This window comes from Candoia aspera, chromosome 2 (genome assembly GCF_035149785.1).
Source record: "Candoia aspera isolate rCanAsp1 chromosome 2, rCanAsp1.hap2, whole genome shotgun sequence".
Lineage (NCBI taxonomy): Eukaryota > Metazoa > Chordata > Lepidosauria > Squamata > Boidae > Candoia > Candoia aspera.
In genome coordinates, this window is record NC_086154.1 from 96,486,323 (window position 1) to 96,511,332 (window position 25,010).

A 25,010-nucleotide genomic window follows, 5' to 3' on the forward strand; every position below is an offset into this window, starting at 1 on the left:
TTGTTTCCATCTGTCTTTAAGGAGGCATTGGTACAGCCCCTCCTCAAGAAACCATCACTGGACCCTACTGTATTGGACAATTTTCGTCCAGTCTCCCACCTCCTCTTTTTGGGGAAAGTGGTTGAGAAAGTGGTGGCATTACAGTTCCAAAGGATTCTGGATGAAACAGATTATCTAGACCCCTTTCAGTCAGATTTCAGGCCTAAATATGGGACAGAAACGGCATTGGTCACACTTATGGATGATCTCTGGTGGGAGCGGGATGGTGGCAGTGCATCCATCCTTGCTCTTCTTGATCTCTCAGCAGCTTTCGATACCATCAACCATGGTATCCTTTTGGGGTGGCTCAGGGAGTTGGGGGTGGGCGGTGTGGTTTTGCGCTGGTTCACCTCCTTCCTCCAGGGCCAGTCCCAGTCAGTGGTGATGTGGGGGAGAGATCCAACCCTCGACCCCTCCATTGTGGGGTGCCGCAGGGTTCAGTTCTCTCTCCTCTCCTATTCAACATCTACATGAAACCGCTGGGTGAGATCATCCGTCACCATGGGATGAGGTATCATCAGTATGCTGATGATACTCAACTGTATATCTCCATCCCAGGTGAAGTAAGTGATGCTATGACTGCCCTCTCCAGGTGCCTGGAGGCTGGATGGGGAACAACAGGTTTCAGCTGAACCCTGGTAAGACAGAGTGGCTGTGGGTTAAGGGCTCTTCCATATCCGGGACTTTGTCATCTTTGGTTCTGAATGGGGTTGCACTGCCCCAGACAGACCTGGTGCATAACTTGGGGGTCCTCTTGGACTCATGGCTCCTGCTCAAAGAGCAGGTGGCAGCAGTGGCCAGGAGGGTCTTTGTGCAGTTTCATGTTGTGCGCCAGTTACGCCCCTTCCTGGATCGGGAAGCCCTTCGAACGGTCACTCATGCCCTTGTTATCTCCCATATTGACTACTGCAATGCGCTCTATATGGGGCTACCCTTGAAGAGTATCCAGAAGCTTCAGCTGGTCCAAAATGCAGCCACGCGGGCTATTTGTGGCACCCCTAGAAGGGCATATATAACACCTTTGCTACGCAAGCTGCACTGGGTCCCAGTTTGCTTCCGGGTCCAATTCAAGGTGTTGGTTATCACCTTTAAAGCCCTACATGGCATGGGGCCAGGTTACCTGAGGGACCACCTCTTCCCCATTACATCTACCCACCCCACCCGATCTTGCAGAGTGGGCATGCTGAGGACCCCATCGGTAAGAGAATTCCAACTGGCAGAGTCGAGGCGGGCCTTCTCTGCAGTAGCACCCGCCCTTTGGAACATCTTGCCCCTGGAGGTGAGGCTAGCCCCATCGCTCCTGGCCTTTCGGAGAAACTTGAAGACCTGGCTCTGCCAGCTGGCCTGGGGCAGGGAGGAGAGGAGTCATGCCTGGGGTTGGCTGGTGCCTTGAAGTACCCCTTCCATGTGAAGACTGAATGAGATACAGCCATCTGGACTTTATTTTTATTTATATTATTAGTAATATGTAATTTTATAATGTATTTTATATATTTATTGTTTTACTGAGTATTTTTTTGTAAATAGCCCAGAGTCCCTCCGGTGGGAGGAGATGGGCAGTGACAAATTTGATAGATAAATAAATAAAAATAGATACTCACAATTTTGCAGCAGCTGTTTCTTCTTCACTTTTTTATCTATACCACCATCCTTGGTTAACTCTAGAGACAAGCCAGAATGGCTTCTCAATATGCTGTGATGTCTGTAGTCTGCAAAAATGGAGAACCTAGGACAGCATTGCCTTTACTCAGAATTGGCTTAACTTGCTTGTTCCCAGAAAAAGCTTATATTTGTTTAAAAGCAAAAAACCTTGGCACCACAAGAGAGATGCTTCAGAGCAACAACAACAAAATAGACATAAGAATGGCTGTGGGGTTCGGTAGAGTCATTTACATTTCTAGTTCAGACCCTCAACCCAAGAGTACCTGCTTGGAAATTATATGGCAAACAGACAAATTAATAGTATCAAACAAAAATCAGACTGGTTCCAGAATTGGTCAAGGCTGGGTATGCATTTTGGAGATTGTTGCTGAGATACTTCCTGCACAAATAAAGGGAAACTGCAGTTTGTTGTTTTCTGTGTCGACTCAAATATTTCCAGCTGGGTTAACATTTTATTCCATCACAAGAATTGAAAAACAAAACAAAAAAGTGTCTTGTGGCACCACCAAGACAGACAAATTCACTATGGGATAAGCATGGATTAAAATCCAATTCATAAGCTAGAAGAGTTACTATGGGCCAAATCAAACAAAACGCTCACTGGCAACAGTGGCCAAATTGGCATGATTCATTAGAATCACACTTTTTTATTCCTCTGCCAACAGGATTTGGTTGCTACATGAACTTTACTGAGCTTGGATGTACATAAAAAAAGAAAGAAAATACTCCATTTGGCTTGTTATTTTCTTAAATATCTCAAACAGATGATACCTAACTGGATGTTTCTTTGATTACCTCAACTGAAAAAGTTATTATTAAGCAGAGAGGGTAAGTTAAAAAAATCATGCTACTGCAGAATCTGATTGTATCATAGTCTCTCTCCTATCACTCTGAAGATGCCTCATGATTTTAGATATATTTTTGTTATCAAATAAAACCAGAGAAGTTATGTATTTAGAAATAAAGCTGGGAAATCATTATTAGGACTCTAAGTTGCAGGGTATGTTTTTTGCTTATTTTTTTATTTATAGGAGCACTGCTGGAAATCCATTTCCCTTCAGCATCAATTTCTTCCCCTTGGTGTTCAATGTTGTTTGCTGACAGCTAGTACTGAGATCAGCACACACTGTTCATAAATGTAACTGCTTTCAAGAGGGCTATTTATATAGACAGGAAAGCACAATATCTAATTGATGAAAGTAGCACGTGGAGTATTTTGACTGTAAAATAAATTTGTTGCTGTTCAGACATAGTTTATAGCTTAACAACAGGTTACAGGTAGTCCTTGCTTAACTACAGTAATTGGGACCAGAATTTCCACCACTAAGTGATGCGGTCTTAAAGCGTAACATCACGTCACCACATCACTTAGTGATGGCAATCCCGGCAGTCCCCGTTGCTGTCATTAAGCAAGGATCATTGGTTGTTAAGCAAGGACCACCTCACAACTTTCTGCTGGCTTCTCACAAGAAAAGTCAGTGAGGAAGCCGGAAGGAAGTTGCAAGTCCCAGGCAGCTTGCAAGCAGACCAATGGATATGTAAGGGGCAGCTGCCAGGTTGGGGAAGGTGTGCAGGTGGCTGGCAAGGTGTGGCACAAGCACGGCTGGGCCAGGGGTGGCTGCTGCTGGGTGGGGGAGACATACCAGCGTGACTTGTAGCCTTCCCTTCTGGCTTCCCCACTGACTTTGCTTGTGGGAAGCTGGCGAATAAGGTCACAAATGGCAATCACATTTATGACAGTCGCAGCCAAGACGCTGCAACCACCATAAGTGTGAGCTGGTTGCCAAGCACCCAGATCGCAATCATGTGACCACAGGGGTGTTGGGATGTCTAGAACTTCAAGGACCAGTTGTAAGTACCACTCATTCAGCACTGTTGTAACTTCGAACAGTTACTAGAAAAGTGGTTGTTAACCAAGGACTACCTGTACTCTCAATTATCAACAGAAATTATAAGTACTGTATATTTTTGGTTCAGCTAAGTTAATGAGCTTTTTCCTCAATGCATGTTTCTTCCCTGATTTTATTGCTAGCAACATAATAATAATTACAGACTGACCCAAATAGTCAGGGCTGCTTATGGGGAAAGAAAAAGAAATTGTTTCTGGATTTTAAATCCTCTCCCCAAAGAAGTGGAATTCCATGCTTCTCATCTATCCATTCATTTGCAAGACTTATAAGCCACTCCAATCAAACTGATTCTGAACAGCGTACCATTTCCCAAATATGTAACTTGGGGGCAAGAAAAATATAACATCAGTAACATAATCAAAACTAAAAACCATAAATTACAATACATCATGCATAAACCAGAAATCTAAATATTTAAAACAAAAAGACAATTCATCAGCCAGAGAACAGTCACAACAGCTCTGCCCCCAAAGTTAAAATGAACAACTAAGTCTTTATAGACTTTTTCATATTTAAGAGGGAAGATGCTATTTGAATATCTTGGGGGAATACAACATGTGCAGCTTAGCATAATTTCACTTACTAAGCATGTTTTGATATGATTTTACCAGAATTGAGAAAAAGCAATGTAGAGTACTTAAATCTTGGTATTGGCTTTAGAGGAGCAAGACAATACCAAGGAAATCATAGATCATCAAACAAGTATTTGCAAACAATAGGGCCTACTGAGAACAAATGGGATCCTCTTAGCTAAAAACAGACCATTTAATAAGCAGGTACAATAAATCCCAATTAAATACTCTGTGGGCAGGCTATAATGAATTGTTCAACAGATAAGTCAACTTCAGTCATGCAACTAGGGCGGTTGGGAGTTCTAGAAGCTGATGTTTCAGCACATAAGGAGAGCGCCTGGTTGGAAAAACTGCCAAAAATGAATCACTACTGTAGAATGAACAGTTGACTGATAACTGTAATATTTTAGGATTTCATATTTAAAATACATGCTTTCTATAATTTGAGGTAATTCATAGCTAAATATCATACAAGAAGTATTTATTGCTTGTTTCTGATTAGCTTAATATAATGGCTGATGGCTGAAGAACAACAAAAACTTGACATGTGACACCTTATTTCAGGTATATGCTTACATTTTTTTAAATGTGCTTCTAAAAGAGATGGATGGACAGATTCAGTCAGTCAGTCAGTCTTGAATCTTAACAACCACATAGATTTTCTCCATGTCATTCTGTCCCTAACCTAGTCTTTCAGGTCTTCCAACAGTGCATCCATTACCACTGGAACAAAGCACATTCTTCTTGCTGCTGGTCATCCTCCTTCTCTCTTTTCTTCCACCTTTCCCAGCATTAGAGCCTCCTCTAGAGAGCTAGGTCTTTACATAGTGTTTGAAGTAGGATAATTGGGGCCTGGTCATCTGTGCCTTGAATGAGAACTCTGGGTTGATTTGTTTAAATGATCCATCAGTTTGTTTTATTGGCTGTATTCTCAGGATACCAACACCAAAGTTCAAAAGCATCAATACTTTTCCTATCCTGCTTCTTCAAAGACCAACCTTTGCTTCCATAGAGTGTCACAAGGAATTTAATTGCTTGCATTATTCTGATCTTTGTAGGGTGTGTGTGTGTGTATTTGAATTATACATGCTAAGATGTGAAATGTGGAAAAAAGGCAGTTTTGAATCTGGCCTTGTGGCAGAAGACTAGGATTCAAAGAATTGTGTTTTGGGACCTCTAATATTGTAAAGATTTCGATAGGTCAACCAGGGAATCCCCAGAATTACTGAGGGATTGCCAACAGGTGCCACTACAAATTTTAAAGACTCACGGTGGCTGCCCATTTGCATCGCGACAGTTCCAGTGAAATGGGTTGCCGCCCCCCCCCCCATTGAACCATCCAATTGTGTGAAGATTGAAGGCTGCTGGAGGGGAAAGCTAGGCAGGTCCAAAGCAGCAACCAGATCAGGGTGAATCATACACCTGGAACACCCAGAGTCCACTAAAGCCCAGACTTCCGTAGTTTTAGTGCGGGAGCCCAATTTCACTTTTACTGCTAGAGTTGGACAGTCAGCACTCACCATAGCATCTTCGCGCTCATCCTCCTCCACCTGCCCGCAGGCGCTTTTCAAGGCAGGTGGCTGGCATTTCCCGCCAGTTCCTTGGAGTCATCTTCAACCTCTCCCGAGAAGTAGGGTACTTCTTCAGTGTCGGCCGCCCCCTTGGCTGCCGTCATCCTCCATGATGAAGGCGGCGATTTGGCCAGCAGTTTGCCCACTCGGTCTCCAGCCTTGACTTTTGGGCAATCAGCTGCTCGGTATCCTTCCTTTCCACAGCGGAGACACTGACCCCTCACATAGCGCCAATCTCTCTCCTCTTCCCAGGCTCTGTAGCCTGGCCGGGCAGCAGTTGCAGCACTTCAGGGTCCCCTCATGGTGGCTGGTGGCTTTTCAGGTCATTTGGTTTGCATGTAGGTATGCTGGGCATGCTCAGCCTTGCCGGCCAGACAGATCCATTCATACAATGTCTCTGGGTTGTCTCTGCACAACGCCCACTGCAGGACATCCCTATTGAGTCCCTCTTTAAATCGTTCTATTAAGGTAGACTGGGACGAGTTGGTAATTTTCCCAGCTAAAGCCTTAAACTCCAGGGCATAATAAGCTACAGACAGCTGGCCCTGGCTAAGATCCTTCAGTGCCCTTTTAGCCCTTGCTTTGGCTAGCGGATCTTCAAAATGCAGCTTTAACGCCCACATAAATTCCTCGAAATCCTCAAGCTCAGGGGAGCTAGCCTCACTTAATTGAACATACCAGTCAGCCACTCGTCCCTTCAGCTTGGTGGCAATGGCAGTTATTTTAGCCTCTTCGGAAGGGAAGCAGGGTCCAAACTGTTTCATATAATTTTTTGCATTAGTGAAGAAGAAAGACAACTTAGTTGGATCCCCATCAAACTTGACAGAAAAGTATTTCACCCCCTCTCCTGTTGGAGCTGAATTAGCGGCTGGTTGAGTGGTTGGGCCCCAGGTTACAGTAGTTCTCCTGTCTCGGGGTGGGGACATTGATGGACTGGCTCTGCGGGGTGGAAATTCATCCTGGCTTCATCCCCGGCCCCGCTCTGCCAGTGGTCCAGGTGAGGGGATGGAGGATGATTGCGTGGAGCTGGAATCTCCTTCGCGCCTGGGCTGCCCCCCCCCCCCATGGCAGAGACAGGGCTTTTAGCATGTACTCCATCGATTCTAATTTGGCCTCTACCACTCTTAGCCTTTCAGGGGTTTAAGATTCCTCCCTCCCTCCCTCGCTCATTAGGCTGACTGCCTTCTGATACTGTGGTAGATTCTACGTTTGGTGCCAGTGGGAACCGATACTTCTATGACACCTGGGACATCCCTGTCTGGGGTTCTCCCATTTCATCCCAGGTCATCAACTCTGTGGGCGACTCGCTGGGTGCCAGTTGCTTTGATGCTCTCCCCTCTTCGGAATCCTCTCCCTCCGGGCTGGAACTCGAGTGCTGCCGTGAAGCTGAAGGTTCTGGGGTGAGGCTCTGTTCTTCGCTCCTGACCGTTGACTTGGGCATCAAGCTAGTCGGCTCCTTGAGTCTCCCGGTCATGGGTTTGGCTTTGGTCATCATTAACTGTTTTCCCTCACAAGAAACTAATCTTGGCAGGAGCCAACGGTACAACTTTGGTGATTCTCAGCTTTATGTAATGATTGCCTATCCTAAAACACCACCAGACTCATGAACAGGTTCATAAAGATATCTGATTTATTAAAGAATAGTATGCAGGATCACAAAGAAAGCTGAGAATGGGAAAAGCGCACCAAATGCAAACTAAAAAACCCTCGGTACAAATGAGATCCCTCCCCCCATAGAATCTTCCCAGGCTCACAATCCCAGGTGCTCCTAACGGCTCCTGATGGTCCGTGGGAGAAGTCCTTGAGTAGACCACATAACCCAAACACATTCCACAGATACAGAGCTTGGCACAATGTTTCACAGCAGCTCCCTCCCACCATAAACGCACGTCAGCACCATGGCATGTGAAACCTTGTGATGTACAGTGCACATTGAAACAGTGAACATGACAGATATGTGTTTAGGATCTTAGATAAGTCATTTGGTTTTTTGCCTCACAATTAGTCTTTAAATTTTATTTCTCCTGAACAACTGCATCATCCTCAGCAGCTGTTATGTGAATGGGTGTCCTGACAAGCAGGAACCACGCCGAGACGAGGAATAGGTCTCTAATGTTTTATTACTGCTACAGTAGACAGAAAATCCTAACAAACTGAAGAAGCGTGAGAAAACCCAGACAGATAACCCCATAAGTCAAGGCAGGTCTGTTCTGTGTCTCTTTGAATGACAGCTCAAATTCTCGCTACTGCGCATGCGTTTTCCCCCCTGGATAAGGGCCCCCTCCTGCTCACCATCAGTGCTCATGACAATGGGCATGTTTATAGTGGCCATTTTGTGAGGCAACCATATCACTTGTTTATAACTATAGAGGTGCTCACCAGCCTTAAAAAGTTGGAGGACTTCACATAGAGAGATGATATTACCTAAACACATACCTAGGCAACTGAGGTAGCTCTGTTGTAAGGTTGCAGTGTAAAGTATATCACATCTCTGAGCAAGGAAAAATAGTTATATGTTACCATTGCAACTTGTTGGCACTTCAAGTGGGGATTCTAACACTTATATGGCTTTCACCAGATGTATCAGCAGGACTGAAATCAAATAAAGGATCTGTGGATGGAATCAAATGAAGCATCCCTCAATTTGGAGATGACGTTGGTGTGAAGATGTTTACAAGTTCTGATACTGGCATAGATACGAAAAGGTTCATAAAAGATAAATCCAGTGCAGTGGTATAGGGTATAAAGGTAGTTCATCAAAAATCCCAACTTAAGTGTTCTATATATAGACAAGTCAACTGAAACAGGACAGAAATATGTAAATCTATTACAACAAGACTTCCATCCTCTCTGTCCAGACAGGATTAATCATTTTCACTGAATCTCATTGTAACTCCTTTGATTTCTTCCCAGGATTCACTTTGAATTCACCCTTCAACATCCTCATTTTTAACTTATATTTGATAATAATAGACTTGCCCAGTCTCCCAGGATAAACTCCTAATTCATCCAAAAATGCCTGGTATGGCATCATCTAATTTTAGTTGCTTCAGCAAAGGATCGTTACCTTGTCGTGGTGCTGGAGCTTGAGCACCTCAATGATGCCATGAGCTAAACCGTGAAGGGCCACCCAAGACGGGAAGGTCATGACAGAGAGGTCAGACCAAATGCGATCCCTGGGGAAGGTAATGGCAACCCACCCCAGTATTCTTGCCGTGAAAACTAAATGGATCAGTACAACCAGAGATATGTCGGTATACCATCGGAAGATGAGACCCCCAGGTCGGAAGATGGTCAAAATGCTACTGGGGAGGAACAGAGGATGAGCTCAACTAGTCCCAGACGTGATGACGCAGCTAGCTCAAAGCCGAAAGGACGGCTAGCGGCCGACGGTGCTGGTGGTGAACGGCGAATCCGATGTTCTAAGGATCAACACACCATTGGAACCTGGAATGTAAGATCTATGAGCCAGGGCAAATTGGATGTGGTTATTGGTGAGATGTCAAGATTAAAGACAGACATCCTGGGCGTCAGTGAACTGAAATGGACTGGAATGGGCCACTTCACATCAAATGACCCCCAGATCTACTACTGTGGACAAGAGGACCACAGAAGAAATGGAGTAGCCTTCATAATTAATAGTAAAGTGGCTAAAGCAGGGCTTGGATACAACCCCAAAAACGACAGAATGATCTCAATTCGAATTCAGGGCAAGCCATCTAACATCACAGTGATCCAAATATACACCCCAACCACAAATGCTGAAGAAGCTGAAGTAGAGCAGTTCTATGAGGATCTGCAGCACCTACTGGACAACATGCCTAAAAGAGATGTTATTTTCATCACAGGAGACTGGAATGCTAAGGTGGGCAGTCAAATGACACCTCGAATTACAGGTAAGTATGGCCTGGGAGAACAAAATGAAGCAGGACATAGGCTGATAGAATTTTGCCAAGACAACTCACTCTGCATAACAAACACTCTCTTCCAACAACCTAAGAGACGGCTTTATACATGGACTTCACCAGATGGACAACACCGAAATCAGATTGATTACATCCTTTGCAGCCAAAGGTGGCGGACATCCGTACAGTCGGTAAAAACAAGGCCTGGAGCTGACTGTAGTTCAGATCACGAACTTCTTCTTGCACAATTTAGGATCAGACTAAAGAGATTACGGAAGACCCACAGATCAGCTAGATATGAGCTCACTAATATTCCTAAGGAATATGCAGTGGAGGTGAGGAATCGATTTAAGGGACTGGACTTAGTAGATAGGGTCCCGGAAGAACTATGGACAGAAGTTGGCAGCATTGTTCAGGAGGCGGCAACAAAATACATCCCAAAGAAAGAGAAAACCAAGAAGGCAAAATGGCTGTCTGCTGAGACACTAGAAGTAGCCCAAGAAAGAAGGAAAGCAAAAGGCAACAGTGATAGGGGGAGATATGCCCAATTAAATGCAAAATTCCAGAGGTTAGCCAGAAGAGATAAGGAATTATTTTTAAACAAGCAATGCGCGGAAGTGGAAGAAGACAATAGAATAGGAAGGACAAGAGACCTCTTCCAGAAAATTAGAAACATTGGAGGTAAATTCCAGGCAAAAATGGGTATGATCAAAAACAAAGATGGCAAGGACCTAACAGAAGAAGAAGAGATCAAGAAAAGGTGGCAAGAATATACAGAAGACCTGTATAGGAAGGATAACAATATCGGGGATAGCTTTGACGGTGTGGTCAGTGAGCTAGAGCCAGACATCCTAAAGAGTGAGGTTGAGTGGGCCTTAAGAAGCATTGCTAATAACAAGGCAGCAGGAGACGACGGCATCCCAGCTGAACTGTTCAAAATCTTGCAAGATGATGCTGTCAAGGTAATGCATGCTATATGCCAGCAAATTTGGAAAACACAAGAATGGCCATCAGATTGGAAAAAATCAACTTATATCCCCATACCAAAAAAGGGAAACACTAAAGAATGTTCAAACTATCGAACAGTGGCACTCATTTCACATGCCAGTAAGGTAATGCTCAAGATCCTGCAAGGTAGACTTCAGCAATTCATGGAGCGAGAATTGCCAGATGTACAAGCTGGGTTTAGAAAAGGCAGAGGAACTAGGGACCAAATTGCCAATATCCGCTGGATAATGGAAAAAGCCAGGGAGTTTCAGAAAAACATCTATTTCTGTTTTATTGACTATTCTAAAGCCTTTGACTGTGTGGACCATAACAAATTGTGGCAAGTTCTTAGTGGTATGGGGATACCAAGTCATCTTGTATGCCTCCTGAAGACTCTGTATAACGACCAAGTAGCAACAGTAAGAACAGACCACGGAACAACGGACTGGTTTAAGATTGGGAAAGGAGTACGGCAGGGCTGTATCCTCTCACCCTACCTATTCAACTTGTATGCAGAACACATCATGCGACAAGCTGGCCTTGAGGAATCCAAGGCTGGAGTTAAAATCTCTGGAAGAAACATTAACAATCTCAGATATGCAGATGATACCACTTTGATGGCTGAAAGTGAAGAGGAACTGAGGAGCCTTATGATGAAGGTGAAAGAAGAAAGTGCAAAAGCTGGCTTGCAGCTAAACCTCAAAAAAACCAAGATTATGGCAACCAGCTTGATTGATAACTGGCAAATAGAGGGAGAAAATGTAGAAGCAGTGAAAGACTTTGTATTCCTAGGTGCAAAGATTACTGCAGATGCTGACTGCAGTCAGGAAATCAGAAGACGCTTAATCCTTGGGAGAAGAGCAATGACCAATCTCGATAAAATAGTTAAGAGCAGAGACATCACACTGACAACAAAGGCCCGCATAGTTAAAGCAATGGTGTTCCCTGTAGTAACATATGGCTGCGAGAGCTGGACCATAAGGAAGGCTGAGCGAAGGAAGATCGATGCTTTTGAACTGTGGTGTTGGAGGAAAATTCTGAGAGTACCTTGGACTGCAAGAAGATCAAACCAGTCCATCCTCCAGGAAATCAAGCCAGACTGCTCACTTGAGGGAATGATATTAAAGGCAAAACTGAAATACTTTGGCCACATAATGAGAAGACAGGACACCCTGGAGAAGATGCTGATGCTAGGGAGAGTGGAAGGCAAAAGGAAGAGGGGCCGACCAAGGGCAAGATGGATGGATGATATTCTAGAGGTGACGGACTCGTCCCTGGGGGAGCTGGGGGTGTTGACGACCGACAGGAAGCTCTGGCGTGGGCTGGTCCATGAAGTCACGAAGAGTCGGAAGCGACTAAACGAATAAACAACAATTTTAGTTGCCTTCTCTACCTCATGTAACTGTTATGATCGAGGACCAGCATTTCTTTGTCTTTGTACTATATTCATTGAAGAACTTGCAGTAATAACTACCTGTAAAAGATGCCTTCTAATGGATGCTTTGGAGTAATTTTGACAAAAAAAAATTGCTGAAAACAAATTTGGAACAAGATCAGTTAAGGCTCTTAGCAACATTATCTAATTGAAATTGCTTTGGGGCCTTGGAGACCATATTCCAAAATTCTAGCTGATTAATTTGTATGGAGCAGAGTTAAGAAAACAGCAACTCAGCTGATTATTGGCCAGTCTAACATGCTCAACTCCAGCTAATTAGAATGTTTCAATCTGAGAATTCAGACATTTGAAGAATGATGAAGAAACATCATACTGACAACTAAGAGATATTGTGAAGACTATGATTTTCTCATACATACTGTATGTCTATGAAAGCTCATCATCAGAAAGGGTGAACTAAGAAAAATGGAGGCCTTTGATTTGTAGTACTGGAAAAAAATGTTGAAAATACCTCAGACCACAAGAACAAATAGTTCAATACACTAGATGAAGTAAAACCAGGCTGCTTTCTGAAAACACTAAAATGAAACTAAAGCTCAGAAATTTTGGACACAAAACTGCAGTGGGGGATGCACTGCACTGCCCCTATTCTTTCTGATTCCTATGATAATACAGTAATTAATGAATTGGTGGAAACTGCACCTGCCTCCCAACTTTAAAGAAAATAAATAAATGCCAGAAATTTGATATTTTGGATTTCAAGCTGCATGGAACATTCTTCTGGCAGTAAAAAGAGGAAACATATATCATCATAGGAATCAGAAAGAATGGAGGCAGCACAGTGTACCACCCCCCCCCCCTGCAGTTTCTGGATGATTTTGCTGTTGTGTCAGGGCAGCCACGCTCTGAATAAGACACAGACTCACTTAGAAGGTCTAAGGGTTTCTGGCTTTATTAGAACGGAGTGCGTGCAAAGAGAAAGACGGGAATCCTTATGTGGTGACAGGGTGCCCTGTTTATACTTTGCTGGCGGATGTTGTGCTTCTCTACCCTCGGGCCAGGACCGGATGGGTGCTTGAGACTGCGATGCGTCAGCTGATGGGCGATCCCAGCGATCTCCTTTGTCTCCCTGTCTTCGTCCAGACCGGGTGCGTCCCATGAAGGTGTTTCCCTGATCTTCCGATAGGCGTTAATTCCTGTCTGATGGGTGCTCCCATTATGTTGGATATTCCTCTGTGGACATGCGTGCCTGAGGGAGGTGTGAATGCATCCCTGGGGGGGAATGGGAAGGCGTTCCCCTTACCTCTTTATGGGTGCTAAGTTTGGTCTGAAGGGCTTATCTATTGTGTTGGGGGTTCCCTTCTGGATAAGGGTGCTTGAGTGATTTAGGGATTATGCTTATCCCTTCCTCTTACCTAATGCGCATTTTCCCCGTTGTGATGCACATATGCCTTGCAACGGGGAACATGACATGTTCATTAATGCTGCTGTTACGATTTGAATAAACTGGTTAAAAGAGAAATTGATTTCATTTATTTACTGATTTTTGAGTAAAAGTGATTTATGAAATTCATTTAATTTAGCAGACACTGGTTTATCAAAGTGAGATTGATTTCATTTTACAAACGCTGGTTTATCAAACAGAAGTTGATTGAATTGTTATCAAAAATAGCTTACAAAATAGAGATTTCATAAACTACAAACACAGGTTTATCAAAAATAGATTTTGCTTCAAACAGACCCAAACCAAGAAATAAATTTGGGGAAAAATAAATTACTACTACCACAGTATACACAGTATATATTACCACATGCAAATAATGGAGTGAGAGCTAACTGGTGCAAAACTATCTTATGTTATGCCTAAACCCAGATCAGGAATGGCATACAAATAATGAGTGAAAGTTAACTGAGGCTAAAGAACTGTTTCAAAATCAAATCTTGTTATAATTATTCAAAACATTAGTGTATTTCTAAACAGTCATTTCTTTTCCCCATTCCATCTTGTCTCCTTCCTTTGGGTGTGCCCATGCATATTTCTCAGTAGATTGCATGCTTCTCAGATTGACTGGTCTTCAAAAGAAAAAATAAAAGTCTTTGTAAGAAATAGACCTGAAATTGTACTGCACAAATAGAACCCTTTTTGGTAACTCAGCAGGTAAGACATCGCCTTTTTGTCCTCAGGCTTTGCTGTTAGTGAGAAGACTAATTCTACATTTCTATTATGAGAAAAGAAACTGTAGAAAACTGTAGAAAAGAACAAAGACTGTAGAAAATTGTAGAAAAGAACAAAGAAAACTGTATAGTATTTAGCAGTTCTGAGTGAAACTCAATGATTTTGAGGTTCTCAAAATGTTTGGTCTATTTTCTGGTTTTCCAGCAAGTTATTAAAGTCTTTATCACTGTTGTAACCTTCCAAGAATTCTTCAGGCTGCTAAATACATCATATCATGAACTGGCACCCATTTATCAGGTGTTTGACCCAGGATTCTATAATTCATTCCAATTCAGTATCCCACTCAAGACGACCCACATGAAACAAGATGTCATCTTCCAGGTGTTTCATCTACTTCTCCAAATATTCTAAGCATGTACTTTTTTACTATAGAATATGACACTCATCATCAAGTCCCTATTTGCACTTTTGTGCCACTTATCTTTCTGGAACATAAAGTTGTCACTTACATTCAAGAAGGATGGTGTGAACTCAAGCTTTTCAACAGCTGCATGACAAGTCATTTTCCCTTTCAGTTTCTTGAGTATGTGATTAGGATACACTTACGAATGAATGCATGTATCTGAGGTAAATGTTACTAAACTTGTCAAGAAATGTGGGCTATCATGGTTTGCTTATTGTTAGGCTTCCTTTTGTCCTGGAGATAGCAATAATCTGCAAACTTCTCAAGGGAACTGGGGTAAGCATAATGCTGTGGTTGCTCATAGTTATTCAGAATGCTTGTGGCAGGATTTTAAAGTATTATCATTATCATCGGTTTCATTTACATTGCTGTTTTTTTTTCTTTGTATCTGCTTGGACATACTTGCTGGTTCCTATTTCAAATGCAACTGAAAAATTTCAAATAAAGATTGAGCAATTTCTGAAACACTTTACAGTTTGAATCTCTTTTTTAAGCCATTTAGAGTAGGATTATTTTCATACTTAAAATAGACCTACCATATGGGTTTTGCTTACATTCTCTCAGGTCGAGGAAAAAGGGAATCATGTAAACCTAAAAAGTGAATAGTAACTTACAAAACCTCTAAGTCCTCTCAGTGATGGTAAGAAACATTGTGATAATGCCAGATAACTACAACAGCCATCATGTTTTGCTATGAGAAAGCAGTTTCCTAGGTTCAGTATCCATAAACTCACTGGACTCTTCAGTTCACAGAATGTTGGCATTGAAGTAGTGACAAATTTAAAAATATTCTCAATATCAAATCCACTGTCTATCTCTTGATAAACACAGTTATTCAAAATCTGTGCTGTGCATCAATCAGTGATTTTTTTTTTCCTGCCATCAGTTTTTCTTTAAGTCTGAAAACACATCTCTTCCTTCTGAACTTTGTGTGGCACTTGTCAATCCTGACATGAGCTAGCCTAGAGATGATATGCCTGGATAAGCAACCATTTAGCATGATGGAGAATGCTAATTCCAGTATTTCCTCCAACTGGCTGAACTTGGCTACATGGTCCCTTCCCACATTGCCTTCCACACGCAGGGAATGTAAGCAATAGGTTTTGCTTACATTCTCTCAGGTCAAGGAAAAAGGGAATCATGTAAACCTAAAAAGTGAATAGTAACTTACAAAACCTCTAAGTCCTCTCAGCGATGGTAAGAAACATTGTGATAATGCCTCCCTGTGTCCCAACTGCAAGAAAGAAGCCTAAATTCAGTAAATAAACACATTTTGCACAGCACGGTATACATAGCATTTTAGTTTAAATACCTCTCCAGAATGTATATATTTCAAAATGTCAAATATGATAACTCTAAAATATAAGCACTTAATATGTGTTCCTCCTGGACATCATCTACTTAATACAGTGTTTCTCAACCTTGGCAACTTTCAGGTGTGTGGACTTCAACTCCCAGAACTCCCCAGCCAGCAACTATCTTTGATTTAAGCAGCTGTTCCCAATGCTGCTAATAGACTGACTTACTATACCTTCCCAAGAGGAAAAAAAGTCATCTAAATGTTCACCTATCTTCTTTAGAGGAAGAAATTTTACAATAAGAAAATAATTTTTCAGCTTTGATGTATTCACCAAGGCATGGAGGAAGAAGTAGAAGCAAATGAGAATTTTAAGAAGTGGTACAAAAGCAGAGTTACCTTGATGGATCAAACCAAGAGTCAATTTTATCCAGAAATTTATTATTAGCAGCTGCTGCTGCCAACTAGATATCTCTGCTCTTGATACCATAAAAAATATCAATTGACTTCTCTACTAAAATGAATCTTCATGTTTAGAGGCTGCATACCTCTAAATATTAGATGCTTAGGACAAACAACAGAGGAAATCTATTGTTCTCATTTCTATTTTAATCTTTTATTTTTTTTCCAAAACAGCATTGCAAAATGAGTAAGATCAAGTGATCAGAAACATGGCATAAAAGTGATACCCATCTTCTTTTATTTGTTTCTAGCCTCCAATTAACAAAATAGATTTCACCCTAAATCACCTATGAAAATCAGCTAAACCAAAATCAGCTATGAAAAGGATAACACTGCCATACCTCAGGAACATCTCAGAAACAACCAGACTGTTACAACCACATGGCATCACCATGGCACACAAACCAACTAAAGCCCTCCAAAACATCTTAAGGAAACCAAAGGACCCAGTAGCCCAAGAAGAAAAAACAGGAGTCATCTACAACATACAGCGTAAGGACTGTAACAGCCACAATGTAGGACAGACAGGCAGAAGACTAGCAGAGCGCATCCATGAACACCAATTGGCAGTCAGAAGACACGATGAGAACTCCTTAATCTCACAACACATGGATAGACTCAACCATAGTTTCAGCTGGGAAACTGAGCATCCTAGACCAAGCTAAATCCAAAAATGATAGGAAATTCCTCAAGGCTTGGCACTCAGACACATCAGCCATTGATACACACATAGAGACAAACCATTCAACAGGGACAATAAAAAAGCTAAGAAGGAAACACAAAGACCAGAACACACCCTCTCCTGCAGCCTACACCCAGATAAGCAGGGATTAACAACAGACAAGCAATCAAGCAGAAAACAATACCCTAATCAAGGAACTACCAAGGAGAAAACCACACCCCCACCAACATGGCAGGGCAAGCTACTATGTATAAACAAGCAAAATGCTACACTCACTAGCAGTGATGATGCTACCTAGTCGAGTAATGAATCAGGCAATATCTGTTGTTCTAGAAAGGAAAATCAGAATCAGCAAGTTCAAATTATAAGGAAGTGTTCTGATCCCTTCTGCATCTTAATATCTAAAAGGCTACCTGCTCCTTCAGGACTCTCCCAGGCCTGTAAAAACAACCATAGAGGCTTCTCTCCACACTCCCACTCCTTGTAAAGCCAATTTAGTATCTACAATAAAGGGGGCTTTTCAGTGGCTACTGCCATGTTGTAGAATTCTTAACTCAAGAAATTCTTCTAGTGCTAGCTCTCTGTTTTAAGACAATGCTGGGGGGTGGGGTGCCTACAAGTCAGTGTTGACCCCTGACGACTGCCTGGACTAGTCCCTGCAGTTTTATTGGCAAGATTTTTCAGAAGTGGTTTGCCATTGCCTTCTTCCTGGGGCTGAGAGAAAGTGACTGGCCCAAGTTCCTCCAGCTGGCTTTGTACCTAAGGTGGGACTAGAACTCACGGTCTCCCAGTTTCTAGCCTGATGGCTTAACCCAGTGTTTCTCAACCTTGGCAACGTGTGGACTCCAACTCCCAGAATTCCCCAGCCAGCCATGAAATCCACACCTTAAATTTGCCAAGGTTGAGAGACACTGCCTTAACCACTACACCAAACTGGCTCTCCTGGCCTTATTTAGCTGATTTCATCATCATTCTGATTAATATTTTAAAAGTTTTAAACCACATTTTATTTTGTTCACTTCATCCTGGTGTTAAATGCAAATTTTATTTTAAATTGTGTCTTATCTGTAGCTTTTTTTAATGCTTTTTAATCAAAAAGACAAATCAAATACATTTCAAGGGGGGGAAACCCCTGCTGTGACCAAAACTCATTTCTTGCACTAGCAAAATAGAGAAAGGAGATAAGATAAACACTTGGTCTTTCGGCCAAAATGCAAAAATCTCTAGAAACTGTACGTTTTCAGAACAGTATCAAGAACTTCAACTGCGAGGTACATTTTGTACAAAAGTGAAAGAGTCAGAGGCTGCCTAGAATGCTGGATTTAGTGGTAAAAAGTGATTATGCCTGAACTCTGAGTATATGTTTCCAGGCTGCTAAATTCAGAAGTCTGCAATATGTTCTGTCTGCATCACAGTTTAAAAATTAATATGAAAGCTGCTGAGTTATCATCAGGGCTTCAGGTGAATGTTTATATTGTTGGCTGCCTATGTTTTCACCTGCTGCAGAAGGACAGACTTGGAACTGAAAGACCATGCAGGAGTGGGTTGAATTTAAAATAGTAGATGAGCACACTGTGTGTGACTGTGGGATATATTTGCTGCTTACATGGCCCAGGTGTGTGCCATAAGTTGTAATTATCCTTGCTTTTAATTTTTCCCCTCCAGGGAAACGATCTTGTAAGCAACACTTTAACCCTTTCTTATAACAAAAGGCTTTTTCTAATGATACTGACAGAGCTGAACATTAGAATGTTTTTTCCCTGTGCTTTTGCTTTTTTCTACATTCTCTGCCCACCCCTCACTCCCAGTCCTGACCCCTTTCTTCCAACACTGAGGAGGCAAATAAAGGAGAGCTTTGATCAAATAAAAACTTCTCTACATATTCATTGTATGCAGCATGCCAGAACTGGTTTCCCTTACATTGTAAAATGTCAGCATCTGCTATGACACAGCTCACTGTATTTGTTTGCCCTTTTCGAATGTTGTGAGAACTTCTGTATGCATTTCATCATTTCTTGCAAATAGTTAATGATGTCTTTTGTTTCTTGGGGAAGCATTTTTCTTGTACTGGACAGCCTTTCTTGCAGCCAGTAATGTGTGAATTGAGACACTAGTAAGAGACGCATTTGTTTCCAGGCTAGAATTGCTTTTCAGCTCCTGTTATGCATTTGGGTTTCAGACATCCCCTATCTGCGAGGATGAGTTTGTCAGTTGACTCCACTTGGTATTGTTGGCAACCTCGATGGCCAAAAGAAGAAAGTTCACAGTTGGAATCAACACCTCTCATATCCTCTGACAAACAGAGGCAGAAACACAACTGGGACAAATGGAGGGTAGTATTTCCTAGTAATGCCAGATTTCAAAAGGAGTCCAAAAGAGTCCTGAAGGCATATTGCAGAAATGGGATAAGGACCACAAAATATACTTTGCTGACCTTTTTACCTCAAAATCTCTTTGAACAATTTCACAGGTATGTAAATGCACCACTATCACCAAAGCAAACCAAAATGATCACTATTTTTATAAGTGTTTTCAGTAATTGGAGTAAAGATATTCAAAGAAAAGAGTCATAAAATGAAACTAAATAAAAAGATTTTTACTTGCCATAGTTAAATCAAAGCCTCTAAATTATTGTTGCCAGACTGAGTGTAGAATTTCTTTAGAAAGCGCATTATGCCCTTAGAGAGTCAAGAATCATATAGTGTTGCAGATTCTAAACTTCTCTTTTATATTGTCATCAAAACTTTACATAAACCAGGATCAGGCAACACAGCATTGGCACACACCATGGTGTGCATCAGTGTTTCTCAACTGCTGGGAATTGAAGTCCACACGTCTTAAACTTGCTGAGGTTGAGAAACACTAGTGTACATGATCCTTCTAGGTGGCACCAAAAATTAAAATAAATATAAAATTGTTTATTTTAAAATGTCCAAAATCTCACAAGATTTTGAGTGAGAATGCCAAAACCTTGCAAGATTTAAGCTCATGAGATTTTGGCCTATATATAGTATCTCTGCTACAAACCTTTCAATGATCAAGTTAAAAGTGGGAATTATTTATATAGTGTATTAGAGTGGAATAATACTCCTGTTTGGCTCCATCAGTGGATCTAGGAGGGAGATTCACACACACACCCCAGACACAAACACACATGCCCTCAAAATCTGTTTAGAAAAGATCAGAAGATCCTCTGGAGCTCATGGGGAAGACTGCAGAAGGGAAGAGAAGGATTAGATCCAAGTCCCATTGTGGAAGAGGAAGTTCACACAGGCAACATTGGATTCCATCTTTACAGTAGATATGGGTGATGATTTATAAAATGAATAATAAGGGACAGTCCAATAGCATTTTAAAAAGTAGCTCATTTATTGTGACATGACATATTATACAATCCTTTCTCATATGCTGCATGGTTTGATAAAGCCTAGGTCTGAGACCAGGCTATTTAGACAGGGTCGATTGTGACATGTTTGTCAGACATTGCCTAATTCTAGTGTGTTGGGAGAGGCTTGGTGATTCATTGAGAGCTATAATTAACACTTCTTTAAGTAAAGAGATGGTCCAGATCCTCAGGAAGCTATTCTAAGCACTTTTCAGAAGAAGCTTTAATTAAATTCATCTGACCTGGGAAATTATAGACCAATCTTGAATAGCTCAGTCACCAGCAACTGGGTCATGCCAAAGCAGCTATACATTTTCTCTGGTGGAATGGATCATCCAAAATAATTTAAAATCATCCCAAGGCCTGCTGTGGAAACTGAAACTGAAACCACTATGTATCTATAGCTGTGCTTGCAGCTGTAAATAGTCTGTAGGTCAAAGTTTATGTGGCTTTAATCCACACATGGTTCTACATTTGGGTATATACCTTTGGTTCTTCACATTGTGAAGGGAGTCAATTGGATCAAGACTGAAACAGGGAGGCAAACAGTTAAAGCCATTTCTAGGATGCCAACCCAGATTAGTGAAGCCATATTGGGATGGATGAATGGATAGACTTTTAAAGAACTTTGTATGCCATCTTGCCAATTTTGACTCTGCCCATGCAGATGCCACTGCTGACATGCCACACTATACCACAAACTAGCCCATCACATTTTAGTCTAATGTTTTGGGAAAAATCACCTGCATTGTTAATATGGTTCAGTGTGTGATGGAAACACAGAAAACTGAATTAATTTAGTAAACCATGGTAAATGCATTGGGTAAGCACATATTACAGTTTGTGGGCAGGGTTAAGTTTAGCCATCAAAGGAAATGAACAAATAGGGGTTTGTTTGTTATCTCTGGACCCAGAAATCATTGCATCACCAGCACAATAAGAAAGATGTTAAACCTAATGACATTAATTGATTCTGTCTTTTTAGGTTAGCTAACATCTACTTCCTGCTTTTGGTGGTCATCAACTGGTTACCACAACTGGAAGTTTTTCAGCGGGATATCACGATGGTACCTTTAGCTGCTGTCCTTTTAGTTATAGCAGTTAAGGATGGCATTGAAGATTATAAGAGATACAGATTGGATCAGCAGATCAACTCTTCTAAAACGAAGGCATACAATAAGTAAGTCTATAAATGTGCCATTACATTATTACCCCTGATGTCCCCATCTCATCCCCCACCCTGATATAGGTAATTAAATGTCAAAACACAACTTGTGGCAGAAGATAATTTTATCTTTATAATAATGCTGAAATCCTGCTGGCTCATTCAATTTCCTATTAAGAATTGTATCTCAAACATCAATGATGACAAATATCACAGAATTCAATCCTGCTGTTATGCCAGTTATTTGGATTCCTACAGCACTATGGTTTATTTCACATAAGCAATCATGTAATGTGTCTGGTTTTAGCTTACTGCTTTCTACAAATTCAGCCTTTAGGTTTGTAAACCATGGCTTGTACCCAAAGTGGTTTCTTTAATAATCCATAGTTAAAGCATGGCTTAGGGTGATGTGTGAAGCCAATCTACAGGTACTCCTCTTCATGTCACATAGAAGACATTTCCATTCCTTTGGACATTTGGAGTGCCCTCAATAAATTTTTGACAGTGCAGATAGTTGAAGGAAATTCTCAGCATTTGGGGAAATGGCATACAAATTATGAAAAACAGTGTACAGACAAGTTACTCTGCATGTAATTTCCATGCATAGAAATGTGGTTGCTTGGAGTTGTTGTTTTTAGCATATTTATAGTCCTGTGTAGAAAGAATTATAAAGGCCATATAATCCATATTAACACAAACCTGAGATTCAAGTAAGAGACCAATGAACTAAAACAAAATCTTCTATTTTATACTGCTCAGAAAGTTTCTGTGTCATTGTACACCCGAGAAAACATTTCCAGAATCAACAGCAGAGTAAGCAGGCACTAGGACCCAGGATCACCCTTTTTGATGGCAGCAAAACTGGTTTGCAGGAGGATGACACCTCTGTGTTCCAACAGGTGTTGACTAAAGCAAGCAAAAGCAGTTGGCTCAGTTAAATTCAGCCTGACACCTCACCCTGGAACAAACCAACTGGAATAGTTTGTGTTTAATTCTCTAAGTGTAGCTTTAAAGGGGGAGGAAGATGTCAAGGAAATGTGCTCAATAACATTCCTACTGGATATACTTTGGTTCAGAAGACCGTGCTGCCGGAGCATTGTTTCAGAGTCTGAGAGTGTGGAATCTGTGAAGAGAAGGAAAGGGGGAAAAAAGAATGAAGAAACTAAACGAGTTGTGCTTTCGAACTTGTCCTTTGAAGGCAAGTGGAAAGAAAATCCAAATAGACATTATACAGGCAACAAAATCAAGACCACCCGATATACGTTCTTGTCTTTTATCCCTAAAAACATTTTTGAACAATTTCACCGCTTTGCCAACATATATTTTGTGGCCATCGTAGTTCTTAATTTTGTGCCAGTGGTCAGTGCTTTTGAGCCAGGGATATCTGTGATGCCAGTCTGTGTGATAATGGCCATCACTGCTCTTAAAGATGCTTGGGAAGACTTCCGGAGATTCAAGCTGGACAAGGAGATCAATAGCATGGGCTGCCTAATATACAGCAGGTAAATACGTTCTGGAATGTAATTTGGGGTGGTTTCAGAAGCAGCTTTAATGAGCCTTCAAAATATTATCTAATACTCCTTACTACTAATACTACTTTGGCTTAAATAACTCAGCTAAGTCCAAGAAAACAATTTTTTCAGTGTTGCAGAAAAGAGTGAGATTTTTCTCTATTCACCACCTCCCACCCCATCCTGGTTGCTTTCTTCTGCCTCTTTTCCTGTTCAAAAATAAACTTATGTAACATCTCATAGCGATGCAGTGTCCATTGCAAAGATGATAGCCAGGTACAGAGTTGATGATTTTGGTTGTTTTAAATTTTGATCCTTTCCAAATGATTCCCAACATAGCTTGTTTGTTTTTTACAGCTACCACGCACAGGGTGACCCTTTCATACTGTACAGCTGTTCAGATTGCTAGTCAGAACCTATCAGTATTTAGGTGAAATCAGAACAGCATGACCAAAATATGTGCACATTCTATAATGCTTTGGATAGTCCATCTCATGGTTTTTGTAAAATGCTATCCATGCTGCTGTCATCATTTACTGAACTTCAAATTTCAAGCTTTTGATAATCATTTTCCTTTTCTTACAACCATTATAAAAGATGACACTTAAAATATTGTTATTGTTATTGTTACTATTTAGTTCAATATTATATTTCAGTTCCTAATTTCTTGGCCTAAAGGAGAACTATTCGGGAAGACTTTATGTTAAAATTTGCACGGGGATGCTGTCCCTGTTCAGACGCCACAGCCAAACCACAAGCCAACCACCAGAGCCATCCCTAATGCCCCAGGGTTTCCTTCTCCTCCTTCCTCCATCCTGCTGGTATTATAGTTCCTTCCCTCACTTCCTTGCTCACAACACTTTGTCACCTACACAAAATAAGGCCAATGATGATTCATAGGACAGTACTTTACCTGCATACCAGACTTCAAAACCAAAAACTTGAACTGAGTTTCTTATGCTGCCTTAGTGGCAAATAAATGTGATTTTTTTCCCAAAGTTTGGATGTACTGTACCTATAAACTATACTTATTCAAAATCAAGAAGAGAGATTGGAATTGATTTGTGTAAACCATGGAGGGAACCTGGAATGTTTGATCTTAAGCAGTCACAATGACCCCGCAGTCATGTTGTCTGAATTAGGTCCCTGGTTTGGCACAGATCCCTATTTTTATCCCTATTGCATAAGAGTGCTCCTAGGAATAGGAAAATATAATTTTATTACCATCTGTACCTTATTCCTGAACAATGAAGAAGTGTTAATCTGAAATTTTCCCCATATAAAAATTCCCTTCTCACCCCTATGGGTGGTATGTGTCTTCTTCAACCTCAGGTCCTCTACCAGAGGCCTGGGACTGTAAGAGTTCTGCGCAGTATCTTAGCTGTTCCTAGCATTGTACTCTTCTGGACAGAGAGCTCTGATGTTGCTCCTGGGATCTGTTGGAGCCACTCTCCCAGCTTGGGAGTCACAGCCCTGAGTGATTCTACCACCACTGGGGCCACTTTGGCCTTCACTTTCCACATCCTCTCTAGTTCCTCCTTCAGGCCCTGGTACTTCTCCAGCTTCTCATACTCCTTCTTCCTGATGTTGCTGTCACTTGGCACCACTACATCTATCACCACCACTGTCTTCTGGTCCTTGTATATTACAAGATGTCTGGTTGATTGGCCAGTACCTGCCAGTCTGTCTGGATCTGGAAGTCCCACAGGACTTGGGGAAAATGCATTGCATACAAGGCAGTTCCTACCTTCCTTCATAAATCCAGGTTTGGAACTTGTGAACTTTAGTGTTGGAGAAGACTCCTGAAAATACCATGGACAGCCAAGA

The 25,010-nt window shown here is 41.6% G+C and overlaps 1 protein-coding gene across 4 annotated transcripts in view; it reads left to right on the plus strand.

Moving 5' to 3' along the window:
- Positions 1–25,010, plus strand: part of ATP10B (ATPase phospholipid transporting 10B (putative)) — a 160,420-nt gene that overhangs the window by 75,590 nt on the left and 59,820 nt on the right. For all 4 annotated transcript variants that reach the window (XM_063292467.1, XM_063292465.1, XM_063292464.1 and 1 more), the window contains exons 2-3: positions 19,302–19,592; positions 21,493–21,687. In XM_063292467.1, coding sequence (XP_063148537.1) covers positions 19,321–19,592; positions 21,493–21,687 — 467 coding nt within the window. In that variant the 5' untranslated portion in view covers positions 19,302–19,320. The remainder of the gene's footprint in view (positions 1–19,301; positions 19,593–21,492; positions 21,688–25,010) is intronic.